This window comes from Microplitis demolitor, chromosome 4, assembly GCF_026212275.2.
Source record: "Microplitis demolitor isolate Queensland-Clemson2020A chromosome 4, iyMicDemo2.1a, whole genome shotgun sequence".
Classification (NCBI taxonomy): Eukaryota; Metazoa; Arthropoda; class Insecta; order Hymenoptera; family Braconidae; genus Microplitis; species Microplitis demolitor.
This window is the reverse complement of record NC_068548.1, coordinates 1,241,820-1,260,481: the sequence shown is the minus strand read 5'-3', so window position 1 is coordinate 1,260,481 and position 18,662 is coordinate 1,241,820. Positions and strand designations below refer to the sequence as shown.

At 35.0% G+C, this 18,662-nt stretch overlaps 3 protein-coding genes across 4 annotated transcripts; 2 read left to right on the top strand and 1 right to left on the bottom strand.

The window, feature by feature from the left end:
* Positions 1 to 52: 52 nt before the first annotated feature.
* LOC103570580 (endoribonuclease Dicer) lies at positions 53 to 6,235 on the bottom strand. Of its 2 annotated transcripts, none has more exons than XM_053738801.1 (3): positions 6,083 to 6,235; positions 5,654 to 6,002; positions 53 to 4,597 (listed from the first exon to the last, which is right to left on the bottom strand). In XM_053738801.1, exons 2-3 carry the CDS (start codon positions 5,978 to 5,980, stop codon positions 119 to 121), a joined length of 4,806 nt encoding a protein of 1,601 aa, XP_053594776.1. In that variant the 5' UTR covers positions 5,981 to 6,002; positions 6,083 to 6,235; the 3' UTR covers positions 53 to 118. The 2 variants fall into 2 exon arrangements, with proteins under 2 accessions (XP_053594776.1, XP_053594777.1); XM_053738802.1 differs by having other exon boundaries at positions 5,654 to 5,999.
* Positions 6,236 to 8,242: 2,007 nt separating this feature from the next.
* Positions 8,243 to 13,661, top strand: LOC103570571 (adenomatous polyposis coli homolog). Its single transcript, XM_008548357.2, has 3 exons — positions 8,243 to 8,993; positions 9,936 to 12,961; positions 13,257 to 13,661. Exons 1-3 carry the CDS (start codon positions 8,480 to 8,482, stop codon positions 13,497 to 13,499), a joined length of 3,783 nt encoding a protein of 1,260 aa, XP_008546579.1. The 5' UTR covers positions 8,243 to 8,479; the 3' UTR covers positions 13,500 to 13,661.
* A 1,466-nt stretch (positions 13,662 to 15,127) lies between these two features.
* On the top strand, positions 15,128 to 16,735 carry LOC103571627 (uncharacterized). Its single transcript, XM_008549845.1, has 4 exons — positions 15,128 to 15,436; positions 15,796 to 15,820; positions 16,181 to 16,324; positions 16,428 to 16,735. The coding sequence occupies exons 1-4, from the start codon at positions 15,128 to 15,130 to the stop codon at positions 16,733 to 16,735; spliced, it is 786 nt and encodes a 261-aa protein (XP_008548067.1).
* Positions 16,736 to 18,662: the final 1,927 nt, after the last annotated feature.

Sequence of the window (18,662 nt, the reverse complement as noted above, 5' to 3'; positions counted from 1 at the left end):
TAATAAAACATTTCTCTTACAAAACTCTTGATCAATAAAAAAATACATATAATTAAGTCATAACATAAATTTAATATTCACGCTTAGCACAATAAATAAACACAGTGATAAATCTAACCTACAAATCAACATTTTTTTTCATAATAGTTCTTAAAGCGAGTTTAGCCGCAGCAGCCTTCGCCTGTTTTTTAGTGCCTCCGAACCCATTAAAAATTCTCCTCTTGCCATTAACCTCAATCTCCAACGGCACCATGATGCACTTTCCCTGCTCGACAATCTGCGAGTCCAAGAAATGGGGCTTAACCCCCGAGGTTTCATAAATTTTCCTCACCGGCTGCTTGGGAACCTTCTTGCTAAACCGTTCGATTTCGTTGTGCATCAGCCCAAAGAGAACCTGCCACGTGCGCGCGAAATTCTTCCCACTGTCCAGAAATATGGCGCCAATCATCGACTCGAATAAGTCACCCAGGACTTTAGGAACGTCCACATACTCGGCCATGTTGCATTCGTTCTCTTCCATAAGGATCCAGAGCAAATCATCATCGACTTTGTAGTTCCTTTCCTGCTGGTACTTGATAAATCTCTCAATACTGTCGGCTAAGATGGGCGCGTAGGCCAGCAATGCCGTGTGAAAGCCATATTTAACAGTCAAACAAGCGAAGGTTATGTTGTTAACCAACGCAGACCTCAAATCTGTGAGATCTCCAGGACTCAAGTCCCCGCAGTTCTCGTAGATGTAGCTGGTGATCAAAACATCGATAATGGCGTCCCCTAGGAATTCTAACCTATCATAGCTCACTGTCGCGGTGTTTATCGAGTAGCTCGAATGGGTGAACGCTTGCAACAAAAAGGATCTATCTTTAAATTTATACCCGACGCGCTCTTCAATGAAATTTATCCAGGGCATGTGGAAGTCAACTTCCCCGTCGCCTATTTTAGCGCTCATGGGGCTGCCAGAAAGTATTTTTTGAATACTCGCGTCAGCTGGCAGGACTCCGAACCACTTAAGTAAAGTAGCAGCGCCCACTAGACCAGATTTTAGCAAATAGATCCCAGTTAAGGCTTCTAAGCAATCGGCGACCGTTTTGTCTGGGACCATTTGCCCGTGGAACATAAATGCCAGGTCTTCGCGTTCTCCTACGGCGTAAGAGTCTATTTTCCCAAGTATTTCGTTGCGTGTTTCGTTGGATATAATTCCACGGAACTGTTCTGCTGGGGGTATATTAGTTTCGTAGAGAACGTCGGGTGTTTTGTGGGTCTGTTGGATGTAATCGAGGACTTCGCTGGGCGCCGCGCATGCGGGAATCCCGAAATTGATCGTCGGTACGAAGTCAACTGCGTTAATGTACTCGGGAATTTTTTTGTTGGCGCCACAGTAAAAGAGATAACGGTTACTGACCATAGAGCCTTTGTAAATCGTCAGTGAGCCTTCAAGTTTCCTAGGGAACTTTTCGAACAAGTAAATAGAGCTAAAGAACTTGAGGAATGAATCACCAAGAGTTTCCAGTCGCTCGAAATTGAACGCGTCGTTGGAAAATTTGGGGGTAAGTGCGCACAAAACTTCCGATGCATTGGGCGCCGATGTGCTAATGTCTTTAACCTGCAGAACTTTGAGTGTAGGCGTTGGTACTTCGGTTCGTTTAGCAAACTCTGGCAAGTACGCAAACTTCCTCAGGGTATCGGCCTTTGAAGATATGCGACGTGTAAAGTCTTGGAAATCGTGGATGTCCATTACGGAAACGCTGTCAATATTACGATCGAGATCGATTGAACTTTTCTGAGGCAACTTTGGCTCTAGATCGTCGTAACTTTCCAGGGGCATCAAGTCATCCAATTTGTTTGCTATGTCCTCTTCGTTAGAAGACTGCGGATTACTTCTTAGTAAATCGAAGAACTGGGAGTCATCGTAAGCCAACTTTAGTTTTTCTTTACCGATTCCTGCTTCACGGGCCACTTGCTCTCGGAAGTCATCGGCGACACACAAGTATCTGATGCGATGCAATATTGATGGCAGGGCACGTGCCTTTAGCCAGTAAATTGAGGAAAATGATACTTTAGCACACAGTTCAGGAATCAGATGAATGATGCGCTGATACTTTTTAGAATTCTGCTCAGTGTTCATACTGTAGACTCTAGGTTTTATAAAATGGATATCTTTGGAGATGGTGCGCACTTCTAGAAGCGATTGGTTGGGGTTTTCTATGACAACCCCGTACTTTTCTTGGTAGAAATCGATGTAAGACTCGAATTTGTTGTTAGCAAAGAGACTCTTGGGTGTCATGTCGTCTCTTACTTTCAAAACTATGTACGCTTTCTCTGTAGAACGGTACCGGGGGATAACCAGATCCAGTTCTTTGATATCTGGACTATTTTGCGCGTCCAGTTTGATCGGGCATAGTTCGATCTTGTCCCAGTTGTTAATTACTGCCCAGTCGATCTCTCCCTCGGGAGTCAAGGGAGCCATCAAAAGATTGTCGGCCAGAGTCATTGGATCGGAATCCGTGTTCTGCAGGATCATAAAGTTTCTTACCAGTTCCAAGATGTCTTTGAAGATAATCCAGTGGAATTTACGTAGACATTCTAATTGCTCGCGTGTGAGGGGACAGCGCGCGTAGTTTGTGTCCACTGTGACATTTACTGGGCCATAGGTCATGAAAATCGGGAAACCTGGTACTGGTTTCATTGGTTTATTGGTAAGAAGTGCGAAGTTTCTGTCATTGTTGATCATCGTACAGAATACTTGATTGTTAGGCAGAGGAAGCATTTGCAGTTTTATCAAGTGCAGGTAATTGTGATGGTTCGTCAGTGGAAAACAGTCATACAGACACGTGGGATTTATATATTTGTAAAAGCGCTTTTTACCCTTCGTACCTACGACTTTCTTATTGTCATCATTCTCGTCTTTCCAGTAGGTCAGCAGCTCAGTTATGTCTTCGATTATCTCTTTAGAATCTTTTGGCAGCAGTCGGTCAGTCAGTTCTCCCAGAAGATGCAGCCGAATGCAGGCTTTCATCGCCGCCGATTGTTTCGCTAGATTAGTAGAAGACATTTCGTCTCCAACTATTTCTTCTCTCAGTGGGGAATCGATCGGCAGACGCACAGAAACTTTGAACTTTTCTGTTTCACTTTCCATCGAGTTAATTTGATTTTTTCTACCGTACAGTAGTTTGTAGACCGGAGATTTCCGGCAGAATTTCGACTGGCCCAAAGTTGCGCAATAGTGCTCGAGAGTACTGACGACAGACGTTTCAGTCAACGTGGCAACGACCTCGTTGTTGACTACGACCGAGTAAGGCTTGATGTTGTACACATACAAGTTCTCCTCTAACTCAGCTTCCGTCGGCCCTGACCTCTCGTCTGTTTTACCGATCAGCGAAGTCTTCAATACCGACTCGATCTTTTGGAACATCGCGTAGCGCTGCGGGAATACGTTGTCGCCATTTTCCACGAAGGTAACAAACTCGGAGTCTTTGTACCGACCGCGGCCTTTGCTCTGCATGTACGCCCGGTAATCCTGGGGCTGGTCGTAGCAGATTATCAAATTACACAGGGGAATGTCAACACCTTCGTCTAAAACGTCTGTCGCCACTATACAGTTTACTTCTCCGTCTCGGAACCGCTTCAAAGCCTTTCGGTTCCATTCGTTCAAACAAATACTCTCGCTAGGAGTTTTGCAAGAGTCTGCGCTGTTCCCCAGAACGTAGTCCGGCGACAGAAATTTGAATCTGGGATCATATTCATGGAGTTTTTGTAATATTTTGTACATGACTTTGGCCGTAAATCGTCTCTGGACGAAGATGATGGAGCAGAATTTAGTTTTCGAGGGTTTTATTGAAAATTCGTAGAGAAATTGGAATAATTTAAGCAGTTTGTTGGTAGAATATGTCATTATATTTTCTAATTCCGTTGGTCTATCCATCGTGTAATCAATCAGACGTCTCATGACCGTCATTTGGGTTTTTATGAAATCCAAAATTGTAAGGGACTGGGAATCGTCGGTAAGACGTTTGAGTTCTTCGATTTTTTTGAGGTAATAGAGGATCGAAAAGTTGCCGAAATAAAGACCCTGGGTTTGAATGTGAATGGAAATGTCTTCTAGAATGTTTTTAAGACGTTCGTCTTTAGTGCGGGGTAAAAAAACGCTGCTTGAACGGTTTATGGTGTCGGAGATTTTCTGAAATTGGGTGACTTTGAGCACGTGCTTTGAGTACTCGATGAGCGAGACAAGATCTTTGGTGATGGGAGAGGCTACTGGTGGACTGTATCTCCAGAATGACTCAGTGGGACGGCCATATTGTTTTACTTGCTCGATTGAATTCACGGTGATTATGCTCGCGTGCATGGTTATCTCTAGGTCCCTGATTACGTTGGGTATTTCTGTGGGTTTTATGTTTGAGTTTAGCAGGGTCGCGGTAAGTCCGAGGACTTTTGGCTGCCGGGACTTTTCGCAGGATTCAAATTTTTTCATTACTTCGTGCATCGGGTGGTTTTTTGTCGCGTGGTGACACTCGTCGACTATTAAGAGGTTCACTTGCTGAAGCGACAGCATTCCGTGTTGCAGCAAGTTGAGGAATATTTGGGCTGTCATTACCAGGACCTACAATTTTTTTTTTTATTATATGGACATGGGGGAGAGGGTGAAAATTGGTAACTATGCAAATTAGTGGGGGGTTGATTTTATTTAAATTTGGCGGGGATTTTTGAGTTGATAATTTTTCAAGATGTTGCTGTGGAAAAAAATTTAATGCAACTGCGAATTTAAAAAAAAATCTAACGGAAAAAAAATTTTATTTTGGGTGGAGGTCCGGAATTTCTGGGTTTTTTTTTTTTTTTTAAAAAAAATTTACTGAAAACACAGAAAATAGTTGCGATAAAAAATAATAATTTTTTACGACTAATAATTACAATGGTTTCATTTTACCGATATAAATGCTTACGATAATCTTTTCGCGGAATTTTGTTATCTGAGACGCTCGTAAAAAATTTTTTATCGACTGGAGTTTCGAAAGATAGAAACAGTATAATATTACGCGTTATCTGATGACTCATTTTCGATAATATTTTACGTTCTATAATTTTTTTTTTAATGACTACTAATGTTTATCATCAGCCACTAAAAATTAATTCATAAAACTGACCATGATTTGTTAACAAAAATTTTTCAAGCCGCGAAATCAAGTTTTATCAATAATATTCTTTTCGATGATTTTTTTTTCAATTTTTACTACTAGGGTTCAATTTGTGACGCGATTTCTGTTAGTTTGAGTACCCACATTGATATATTTGAACGCGGTCCAAAAAATTCAAATTTGCAACTGATTAAAAATGATCAAAATAAATTTAAAAAATTTTTTTTTGAAAAATGTCATTGCGACCATTCTATTGAATCGTAATTCCATCAGGTATTCATTGAACCCATTAATTTTCCCGCGATTCAATTTTCTACTTCCGAACCATCTTACCCTCCTCTAACCATCAACGGCCACTTTATCAAAACATATCGATGTGACCACTCACATAATCGGAAATTTCCCGCTCTTTTCAAAAATCCTGACCATATAACCCCCAAAAATTTTCTACTCTCCTCAGGTCTCCATTTAATTTTCAATCTGCATAATTACCCATTTCCTTTGATAAAAAAATAAACAATCACCTGCTTGGTTTGAAACTCTTCGGTCCACATCTCAGGGCTCCAGGAGTCGACGTCCATGTCGCCAGAGTATCCTCCGCATGTCAAATCAGTTTGTCGCGCAATGTAAGCCGATTGTTGGGAAACAAGGGCGACAGTGTTGACAATAAAAACCGTACGTCTGCCTCCTAGACCCCAGGGTGATCTGACATCGCCACTCATGTGTTTTATTAACATGACGGCGATGTATGTTTTGCCAGACCCCGTTGGCAAATAGACGATTCGGTTTCCCGTGAGAGTTTTTTCAAATAAATCTATTTGATACTCACGGGCCGATAATTTTTCCTCCATTTTTTTTTTTAAATTTTTTCTTCTTAAATAAAACAAAATTTTAAAAATTAACAATTAAGGAACTTATTTATTTATTTACTAATACAAAAATTCAAAACTTACCTGCAGGATAATAATTTTTAAGTATTTTATTTTTATCACTTACTTAATTTTTTTTTTTTTAATATTAGTTGAATACTCAGGGGAATTACTTATTATTATTATTATTATTATTCATTGCACCGGCTCGAGGAATGGATGCAAAATATATATCACGCAATTGGAATATATACAAACTAATAAATATGACTGATGAAAACAAACGAACAATAAAGGTAGAAAACACTTGGAATTGTCACTAGTGATTTTGGAATAAAAACACGGAGGGCGGTAAATTTAAATTTTGGCGGGAAAATTTTAAATTTGAAATAAGAGATCGTTTTAGTAACTAATAAGTTGTTTATATTATTACTAGATTAAGAACGTTGGGTTGCGTGAGAATTGAAAGACGAATTGTCACTTGTCACTTAAACATTCATTCATTGAAATAATTAACTATAATTACTTTCTATTAATGATTTTAATTAGATAATTGATATATAATTAATAAATATGTAGATATATATTATTTTTGAGCACCAACACAACTGTCATACGTTTTACTTCCGACTGTTCTGAGTCCTAAAGGCTGACGCGCAGGCGTTCGGATGACGCGCACGCGCAGTAGGTAGGATTTAAATTTTTGCGCAGTCGCTGAAGTAGGAGAGAAAAGTCGTTAGAAGTAAGGCAGCCATTGCATGTAATAAACTTGGAAGAACATTAACCGGCTTAGATAAATTAATTAATTAATTGAATTAATTAATTATTATTGTTAATAATAAATAACTAGACTTTTTTTAAGTAAAATTTAAATTAATTAGGAAAAAGTGACACGTGAGTAGTGAGTAGTGAAAAGTGAGTAAAATAAGTGACATTTTTTTTAAAGATAATTATTTATGTTATTAGTGTAATTAATAAGTATTTAATTCGTGTAAAATGATCAAATTAATTTTTTAATAAGTAGTGGGTGAAGTGTGTAATAATATGACATTAACCTAAAATTTCAAATTTTGAATTTTTCTGGTGCTGATGCTGATGCTGATGATACTGATGCTAATGCTGAACGATCAGTTATTGATTTTTATTTTTTTTTAATCCTTTGAAATTTTTAATTATCATTTTATTATTTCAATTTTTTAAACTTCCGGTTCAAAAATTTTTTGTCGCATTTATAAAAAAAGTTTTTTACTCAAATTGTACTTAGTAAAATTTCCCCTAATTATCTAAACAATCACCTTATAAATAATCCAAGCACTCAATAAAAAAAGAAATTTACGTTTTTAAAAAAAATAAATTTCGCGCCAAAATTCAAACTGCAGTTTTTTAATTTTAATAATTAATATAAAATAATTATAATTAATATAATTATTGACAAATAATTTTTAATAAAATCATTAAATTTCAATTTTTAAATTTCGCACCGTTGCCGCCACTACGCGTCGCTGTATTCAGCGTTCAAATTTCCACTATAGAGGGCAGCCAAATCGTGAAATCGATTATTTAGTATCAACTAACGGTTCGATAGCGACAGTCAGTATCATCAACGGCAGCAGTAGTCCAGATCCTTCTTTACATTTGAATAGAAACAGTATCTTAGTTACGTCGTGTAATTATCCATTAAATTAGTTGCTCATAGTAATTGTTTAATCAAATTGTGGTGTTTGTAAAATTAAAATAGTGCAAAGTGTCTGTGGTGTCATTAAGTGTCAGTGTTCAGTGGTAGTGTAAAGTGTTGCTGATGGCTGATGCTGACAACTTCCTAGCTGAGCAAAATCATCTGGCATCGTCTGGTGGGGAAATAGCAGTCAAGTGACGTTTTTTTAGCTGCAGCACTTGGAGCTATTTAAATTAAATCTCCAAGTGTATTAGGACACCCTTCTGCACATTATTTTCCCGCCAAGGTTTGTTTAAACACTCAAGTGTTTTTTTTTTTAATATTTTAAATATTTTTCTGTCATATTTCGCCATTTTATTTTGACACGATTTTTAATTTTTCTCATTTCTAATAATTTATTTTTTAAATATTTAAATTTCCCGCGCAAATAATTTAAATAATTAAATAATAAAAATAAAAACTTTCCAGTATATTTTTTAGTCCACTATCGAGCTAGAGCATTTCCGAATGCACATTTTATCACTCGTTGATAAAATAAAACTCTGATACATTTTATATCCAAGCAGTCTCATATAACCTCAAACAATAATAATAAATATACAAATGTCAATATTGACATCATTAAATATAATAACAATAATTATTGTTATTATCGCAACATAATGACAATAAATTAAAAAAATAAATTTTTACCGGGTGAAAAAAAAGTGTTAATCTAGTGCGTAATTAAAAAACAAGTAAGTGATAATTTAAATTAAAAATAATTAGTGTATAAAATGATATAAATTAACAAGAAGCAAAAAAAAATGCCCTGGAGTGATAAGGAATTAAGACCCTGTCCATCTTATACGAGTATTGGAAACCTGGATAATATCAAGGCAAGACAATTGGAAGCTGATGGTTCGATACGTCATTCGAGGTCGGAGGGATCAGGATCAGGATCAGGATTGGGGACTTCAGGATCAGGATCTAGAAATATGCTGCTGGGAAGAGGAAGACTTCCGGCTCTGTATCACGGAACCTGGCCAATGGAACGCGAGTCCTGGAGCCAGAATCAGAATGGGAATGGCAGCGAAGTGCTGGCGAGTGTCATGAGCTTCACGTCGACGAGCAACGGACTCCAGTCTGAGGATGATGCTGACAACCCAGAGCTCACTGATGACAATGAAAATTTGGCGGAAAAGTATGACGTTAAGAAGGACATGATATTCAATTTGCTGGGGATGCTGATGAATGATAACACGGGACAGCAGGACACTAGTATGACTCTGTTGTCTTTGAGTAATTCTGCTGATAATTGTCTGCTGATGCGAGAATCTGGTAGGTTGATGATGACTTTTAGATTTTATTTAGTTTGTAAATTTTATAGTTATTTTTAAAAATTGGGAATATTTTGAAATTTCAAATTTTTGAAATTCATGAATTTTTTAATTTTTGGTGGATGATTTTTTTTTTTTTATGGAAGTGGAAAAAATTTTTGATAATTGAAAGGAGTCGAATATACGATAATTTTCAAATTATTCGAAGTATTTGTGAGTTTTCAAGTTCTTGGAGTTATTCGTCAATTTTCGGGTTATTCGAAGTATTAAAAAAATCGAATCATTCGAAATATTAAAAACATATAATTATTCGAAGTATTTAAAAAATTCAAATTATTCGATGAATTCGATGTAATTGTAAATTTTTGAATTATTCGAAGTATTCGATGAATGTGGAGTAATTGCAAGTTTTAGAATTATTCGAAGCATTAAGAAATTGGAATTATTCGAAGTATTCGACGAATTCGGAGTAATTGCAAGCTTTCGAATTAATAAGAATATTCAAACCATTCGAATTATTAAAAGTATTCAAAAAGTTCGAATTATTCAAAGTATTCAAAAAATTAAAATAATTCGAAGTATTCGATATCATTATATATTTCTAAATTATTCGAATTATTCGACGAATTCGGAGTAATTGCAAGTTTTCGAATTAATAGAAGTATTCCAAAAATTCGAATTATTATTTGAAGTATTCTACAAATTCGCGATAACTGAAAAATTTCGAATTATTCGAATATTAATTTAATTAGTTAATTATCCATTAATTCAATAAATTTTATTTTTAATAGAAAACTCATAGAAAATCCTGATTAATTACCAAAATTTGTTACAATAATTTCCTACTACTTAAAATTTTCAAAAAATTCTAAAGCTCAAATTAAAAAATTAGCTAATATCTCCTCAGCATAAAAAATAATAATGATTAACCATCAAATTCCAGGATGTCTATCATTACTAGTCCGCTTGATCCACGCGCCCGACAAAAACCTCTCAGTCCGCCTGAGCGCTACCCGCGCCCTCTACAACATAATCCTCGCAACCGAAGACAAAACGTTAAACCACCAAGAACTTCGCATCCTAACCCTACTAGAGCGAATCAGAGAGTACTCTCAATCTGCCCCTAAATCACTCCAGCATCCGCAGCGGCCCCATAACCACCCCCTGGTAGCTCTATCAGACCTCACCAAGTTATCACACCACCCAATTCACCGTCGCACCATCAGCGAAATGGGGGGCTTGTACGCAATCGCCGAGCTGATCAAAACCGACCACCAAATCTTCAGTCCCGAGACCACGAATCCCTGCTGTCTCGAGGTCCGCAAATACTCTGGTCAGATTCTCACCAACCTGACGTGTGATGACAACAAAAACAAAAGTTTGCTTTGCTCGTTTCCTGGGTTCCTCAGAGCCTGGGTTACCCAACTACGCAGCCCCAGTGAAGAAGCCCACCAAGTAACCGCGTCTGTTTTACGTAACCTGTCATGGCGCGCAGATAACAATTCAAAGCGCATGCTCCGTGAGTCCGGAACCGTTAAAATCCTGATGGAGTCTGCGATAATCAGCAAATGTGAATCCACCCTTAGATCAATTCTATCCGCCCTATGGAATCTTTCTGCGCACTGTACCATCAATAAAGCAGAAATCTGCGCAGTAGATGGCGCCCTTAATTTCTTAGTCGAGTTACTGAACCCCCAGGACACAAGCGAACGTAACCTGGCATTAGTCGAGAACGCTGGAGGAATCCTGAGAAATATTTCGAGCCACGTGGCAATTGAGGAAAACTACCGGAAGATTTTACGACGCAAGAGGACTCTGCATGTCCTAGTCCAGTTGCTGAGCTCCCCAAGTCTGACCGTAGTTAGCAACGTGTGTGGAACCCTTTGGAACCTGTCCGCCAGGTGTCCAACTGATCAGAAAACCCTGTGGGATTTAGGAACCGTCCAAATACTAAGACCCCTAGTCCATTCCCAGCACAAAATGATCTCGATGGGCGCCAACGCTACCCTACGGAACCTCCTGTCCGCTCGTCAGCACACTTTTGCCCTCGAAAAACGGGAACGCTTCTACGGTATCAATACTGAAGCTTATGAGGAAGGGGACCAGCCTATTGATTACAGCAAGAAGTACTTGGAACAGAAGCGGGAGAAAATTAAAGCCTATGGGGACTACGCAGAGACTGACTTGGACCAGCCGACGGACTACAGTCTCCGTTATGCGGAAGACGATCAGGAAAGCGAAGACGAACACGAACCGCGGCCGTTTTTCCAGACGAACGAAGACAGTGTCAAGACTTATTGCACTGAGGGAACGCCCTACGAAACCCCTAGGAATTTTTCCACGGCCACCTCCATGTCTGACCTGAGGGTCGATGATAAAGACGACCGGAAGTCCACCAAAAAGGAGGTTAACAAGGAAGAATTTTACTCCCATTCAAGGGTCAATTCCCTGAGTTCCCTAGCGTCCAAGTGCGATCCCGAGCAGGCTGAAAAAGCTGGACCTGGTGGGAATGGTCCAGATCTAGATGCCCCGGATTTGAACCCTAGTTCCCATGACAGTCCAGATCCCCTGGATGTCAATCCAAGTCTGGACGCTGGTTCGGACTTGGAACAGACTGACAAAGAGGAAAAGAATGACAAGGAACCAAAAGTCGTTACTTTTGCCGCCGAGGATCATTATGACGAAAAAGAAACCCCGCTGATGTTTTCTCGCAGCAGTTCTCTAGGTTCCCTGAGCGGGTTCGAGGCCAATTCCGTTGACGATCACAGTTCTATTATCAGTGATTTCAGTCGTATGACCAGTGGAATCATTTCGCCAAGTGAACTACCAGATTCTCCAACCCAAACCGTTCCTCCAAGCCCGCGGACTAAAGAGTTCTCTCGGTCGTTTTTGAAAAGCTACTCTCCCAAGAAAAGGGGCGTTTTCGAAGATGCTACTGCGGCTTTCAAAGAAGAGAATACACCGATAGAATTCAGTGTTGCTACTAGTTTGAGTTCGCTCACGATTGATGACGATCCCCCGCTGAAGGTGGAACTTGACCAAGATCAGGAACAGGGTCCAGAACAGGAACGGGAGCAGGAAGTGGAACAGAAACCTAGAGCTGGTTTGATTTCGAGACGGGGCAAGGGAATCAAGGAAGAGAAAGCTGATGACCAGGTTTCGGATGATGATGACGAAATATTGGCGGCTTGCATCAATATCGGGATGCATAATAATCATTATAGAGAAAATTTGGCGAAATTGGGAAGCGGTAATGGGTTGGGAACTAGTAACCTGATTCGTTATCAAACGAGCACTACCTTAGATCGGTTAGAAACTGATAGAGTCGTTAGTTCGCCTAAAAAGGGGAAAGTTGATGCTTCTGATGATTCCGTTCATGTTTACTGCACGGAAGACACTCCGGCAGAAATATCACCGGTAGGATCGCAGTCTAACTTATCGGCGCTGTCGATGCCGAGTATTTTAGAAGACTTTGAGAAGCCAGAAGAGGAGGAAGGGGATAATGCTGTCGGTAATGAAGGAAGTCTGACAGATGACAGCTCGGATGATGAAAAGATTCTGGATGAGTGCATTGCTTCGGGGATGTCTAAGTGCATTAGTCCGACTGCTAAAGCGGAGGTTTTTATGAAACGTAGGGAATTCGAGGACATGGATAGGGAAGAAGATGAAGAGGAAGAAGAAGAAGAAGAAGAAGAAGAAGAAGAAGAGGGAAATAATTCATTCGATAGTGTTGAAGAGGAGGAAGATGACGACGATGCTATTCTCGCGGAATGTATTGAGTCGGCGATGCCGAAAGGCTGCGTTCTGACTGATAAGGCGACGACTTCCAGACAGGAAGGGATCAAGGAGGATTTCGATGGCCCGATTGATCAGAGTTTCAAGTCGCCGAGGTCGGTGGACAGCTTAAGTTTGTCTGAGGATGAAGAAGATGATATTCTGGCTGAGTGCATACGCTCCGGCATGCCTAAGGTAATTTTTTACAAATACTGCGCAGGTTAAATTGACGTGTTTTTTGGAAGTGAAGAGCTTAACAGATTTGCCACTAGGGGCGCTGAATAGCTGATGAAATTCCGCGTTGAATGAGTACCCACATCGATATATTATGAATAAGTTGTTCTTGTCATATATTTGTGGCTGTGATATTTATTAAATTTGATATTTTTGAAATATATCGATGTGGGTACTCAAACTAGCGGAAATTTTCTCACGAATTCAGTAAACATATTTATTTTTAATTTAACCTTGACTGTGATTTTTTTTTAAGGCTTCTAGTATGACTAAAAGTTACTCGCCGCTCAATGACGAACCACGACGTATGTATCCGAGTATCAATGGAGCGGCATTGTCTCCGAGGACATTTTCACCCCGGCATCTTGTTCAATTGAAAAATTACGATCCAATAGTGTCAACTGACGAAACTTCAAACTTTGAAACTGAAGACACTCCATGTAATTTTTCAGTTATTTCGGGCATTAGCAATTTATCATTAAATTCAAATTTTGAATAATATTATTATAAGTAATGCCATATATTTAATAATTAGTAATTAAAATAGGTGTTATTTTAATTATAACTATAATAATAATAATAGTAAGTTAAATTACTGTGATTATTAGTAAATTATGTAAAAATATTTTTTTTGTAATCGATTTAATTTTTTATACAATAAAAAAATTTATTAAAATTATTATTTATTTTTTTTTAAGCTGGGTCGTAAGCCCTCGTTTTACTCTCACCTTCATAAATTTTTAAAAATTAATTTTTTTGAAAAATCAATCAATTATTTTCAAAGTGCTTAAAATTACAAGTAAAATGAGTACCAACAACCCAGCATTTCTATCCAAAATTAATTTCACTAATTAATTAGCAATAATAATTATCTGAAAATTTTTTTTTCAAAATCTAGTGATGTGGGTACTCATTTTACTCGTCACCCAATCCCCTTTCATTCTCTCGCTAAATTTATTTCGAAATTTGACTTTTTCTCAAAATATTCGAATTTTTAACCTGGCACATATTTACCTAAAAAATTCTTTAACTGACTTACTGACTGATTAAATAGGTAAATTATATATCAAATAAATTGATAACAATAAAAATGACAATCCAACTCTATAATTTATGAATTACATTTTTATTCCATATCACAATTATATGTCAGGGTCGGGCGAACATAAAGTTCAGTCGCTTGACCGCTACCCTGGATCCTCATTATTCATTTTTTTTTATTTTTTCTGCCTCCTTCGCCATCCAATCTAATCTACTTACAAATATATAAATATATACATACCTAAATACCTATACATATTAATATATATCAATAAATATATCTATATACTTTTTCTTTGCTAGTACGGTTAAATAAGTGACATATTAGCCTATTTGCGTACATAAATAACTGAAAAGTTCGGTATTTATACCATTGAGTCTTCGGATGTCTCATAGTTAGCATCATATATTTTATTTATATATATACATATATATATTTTTTTATTAACATTAAAGTTTATTTATTAATTCATTATCTGTGTCATTAATCATCCAAAGGTAAATTAATTTTAATTAAATTACATTTTTATTCAAAGGGACCGCGAATTTTTAAAAGTGAGTTTATGTTTTTAATTTGAATTTTTTTTTTTTATTTAAACTTCCGGTGTCCGAAAATTTGGGTCGAGGGTAAAGACAAAAAAAATACTGAGTATTTCGAACGCGATCACAGCTCCGTATGTTAATTAGTTTAAATTTTACCGCGAATTTAAAGTGAAAAATTTTAAACCGCGAAATTGATCGCGGTTTAAATTTGAATGGGTTCAAAATATAATATGCTCGTGTTTGGGCTCAAATTACTCGTAATAAAGTTCTCTGTAACACAAAATTATCAAAAAAATTTTTTTTGAAATTTTGAAAAAAAAAAAAATTCAAATTTTTAAATTTCGCGCCATTGAAAAATTTTAAATTTCGTTAAAAAAAATAAATACTCGCATTTTTGTATTCTTACTCAAGACCCATGAGAAATTAGAACCTAAAATTTTGTTTTTTTTTTCATAAATTCACTACTTCCGGTCCCTTGAAAACGCGCGAAAAAAAATTATTTTCAAAAAAAAAATTTTTTTAATTTTTTTGAACTATTTATAGATGTGTCAACGATTATATAATTACTCATTAGTAATTTACGTAGTAGTAAGTTTATTATTAATAATAAGTAGTGCCGAGGAATCGGAAAGTTGGTCTGACAGTTTGAATAGATTATTAAAAAATTGTGCAAATAATTACAATAATAATAACAATCATATAAATAATGAAAAAAATGAATTTTTGGATAATTTAAAATACTGTTTGCAAAAACGTGCTGTAATTGCAATGGATGCATTTTTCTCTGAAGAAACAATTCCGGTTTTGAATGGCGTCGACTTTGTTAAATTTAATGAGAAAAATTCAACTGATTACAAGTAAATATTAAAATTAATATATATTTATATATTTTTATATATTTATTAATGTAGTACTAAGAGTGCGAAATGCCATTTTTGGTGGGACATTTATTAGCAGAATATAAAATATAAAAATCACGCAATAAATGAACTGAATATGTCAGTAGTCGGTAGTGACCTAGAATATTCCCAAGATCGGAAGTCAATAGTAATTATTAACACGCTACAAGCCGTTAGTTATAATACCTGGGGAAATATATGTCATTAATGTCAATCTCATAAATTTAATAATCATTTTTTTTTTTTAATTAAAAATTATTTTTCATTCAATTTTCGGTTTTTTATTTTTTACGGGTGAATTTTTTATTTTAGAGGAAAAGTCAATCAATACTTTTTTGTAGGTAATCAAATTTACAATTTTTCAGTGTTTTGATAAGTACTTTGAGTAATTTGTCAAAATTTTATAACAAAAATTTTTTATTTTTTATTTTAGACATTCTCCAATCGATTATTAATTAATTACGGAAAAACTATTGATTTTAGAGAAAAAGTCAATCAATACTTTTTTGTAGGAAATTAAATTTCCTGTTCAGTAAGCTTATTAAAAGTTAAATTATCTTCATAATTTCAAAAGTTATATCAATTTGAAGTCTACATATATTTAGAACCCACCAATCGGCAATTCGTTTTTTTTTTTTTTTTTTTTTTTTTTTAATTACAACTAAAAATAATTACAGAAATGAGTCATTTAATGCAGCTCGGGCTGCTGGTAAAACATGGCCACAAATAGTATTCAGTCGCTTTGCCCGATTATTTAAAACCCACGTCATTAAAATTGATATTGACCGAATTATAAATCCAGAGGCATTTGTTGATTCAAACTCAAATGACGTCATCGAAGGTAAAAGTAAAAAAATAACCTAGAACTCAATCAAATTTAAAAAAAAAAATTTTATTTAAATTTGAATTTTCCCGCCAATAAATTTTGAAATCCGCCATTTTAGGACGAAGACGCCATCACAGAAGACGCAACCATTTGATGCCCATGTTAATGATGGGAGTTTTGGTAATGGGATCAGTATTGATACCAATGGGATTCCAATTTCTCGCAGTACTAGGAGGCAAAGCTCTTCTTCTTGCAAAATTAGCTTTGATGTTATCGTCAATTCAGGGATTAAAAAAAATCGCAACCAATGGGGTTAACTATGGATTATATCACGCACCTGTTTCCGATGGATGGCACGAACGCAGTAGTCGCCCAGAACCATTAGGGCCATTCGACTTACCTTATGCTGCTTATGCTCGTCATTAATTAATTAATTAATTAATTAATTAATTAATTAATTAATTAATTAACTTATTTATTTACTAAATTATTTATTTATTTATTTAATTTATTTGTCTAGCTCATAAGTGTGATAACGTTAATAAATATGAATATATACCATAACAGAACTGAGTTGATTATTTTTGAGCGGCAAAAATTCAAAATTCTTTAAATAATTTTTTTGAAAATTCATTTTTTTTTTATTTTGAATAATTATTATTGAAGTACTTCGAATTCCGAGTAAAATGAGTACCAACAACCCTATGTTTAATTCGAAATTAATTTCGTTAATTAATTAACCAATTAACAAATTTTTTTTTTAAATATAGGCATGTGGGTACTCATTTTACTCAGAATTCAATTGTCTTTCAAAATATGTTGATTTCATTGGCTTTAAATTTTTTTTCAAAAAATTAAATTTAATGGTTAATGGAAATTTTTATAATTTAAAAATTAAATTTAAGAAATAATGGAAAATTTCATTATTAAAAAATTACCATTAGTAGCCAGTGGAATTTTTTCGCTATTAAAAAAATTAAATTTAATAATTAATGGAATTTTTATCATTAAAAAAATGAAATTTAATGGCCCGTGGAATTTTTTGCTATTAAAAAATTAAATTTAATCACTAATGCATTATTTACAACCCCTAGTAATCATTTAACTCGCACTTCAACCCTCTGTCCTTCACTAAAATTAAAAATAAAAATTTCACTTTTTCAAAATTCAAATAATTTAAAAAATTTATAAAATTTAAAAAAAAAAGTAAAAATTAAAAATCTGTTATTCAGACTTATAAATAATTATTTTCACTTATCACAGATAAATTTTTCGCATTCCATTTTTTAAATATTCAAATATCAATAATTATTTCCCGCCTAAAAATAATTCAAAAATTCAAATAATTCAAATTTTTTTACCGCCCTCAAATCTTTTCTTACCTCCCCCTCACATCCTCCACAATCTCCTTCAACCTCATTTACATAACCCTCCCACCCTTCCACCCTTTTTATAAAAACCGCCAATTTCTCCCTTTACTCATTTCATTTTTTTTTTTAATATTTACCCAACCCATAAAATAAAAAAATGACAATTGACTTCATCAGCCCGATATTATTTTTTGCTACCCTTAATTTTTTCTATTGTCTTATCCTTTTATTTTTTTTTCTTACACAAACAAGATTTAAGGATTAACTCCCGTAAACAAAGTCATTTGTCAAACAATTAAAAAAAAGTAAACAAACTCTTCATTAATTGATTTGATTAATTAATTAATTATCTAAATCACGTTTGTAATTTAGTGTTAGATAAAATAATGTTTTAATCATTAGCTCATACATATATATATAAATATATAAATAGAAGTATGTCAACAATATGAAAGATAAAAATATATAAAACTTAATCTTATTATCAATTATTTTTTTTAGATTTACGTTTAAAATCATGACGTTGCTTTCATTCATTTTCATTTTATTTGTAAACTTCCGATATTCAGCATCTTCGTTTTTTATTTATTTTTTTTTTTTTTAATTAATTTGGTGGCTGCTTAATCATTAAGTGAACAAATATATTGAATAAATGAAATTGTTTAAGTGATATTTGATAAACTTTTGAGTGTTTTATTAATTTTAGTATTCGAGTGGAATCAGAAAAAAAAAATTATTTTATTAAAAATAATCAATTAATAATAAAAATTAAAAAATAATGATAATATAGAAATTTCAATAAAAATTTAAAGAAACTTTTTTTTTTTTTTTTTTTTTTTTTTTTTTTTCAAATTAATTTTCTAGAAAATTAATCAGACAATTTTTCATTTTTTTTTTTTTTTAATTCAAATATTTTGAATTCACAAAATTTTCGCCTCTTAATTTTCACTTTTTATTTTTTAAATTAAAGCTGAGAAATGTAA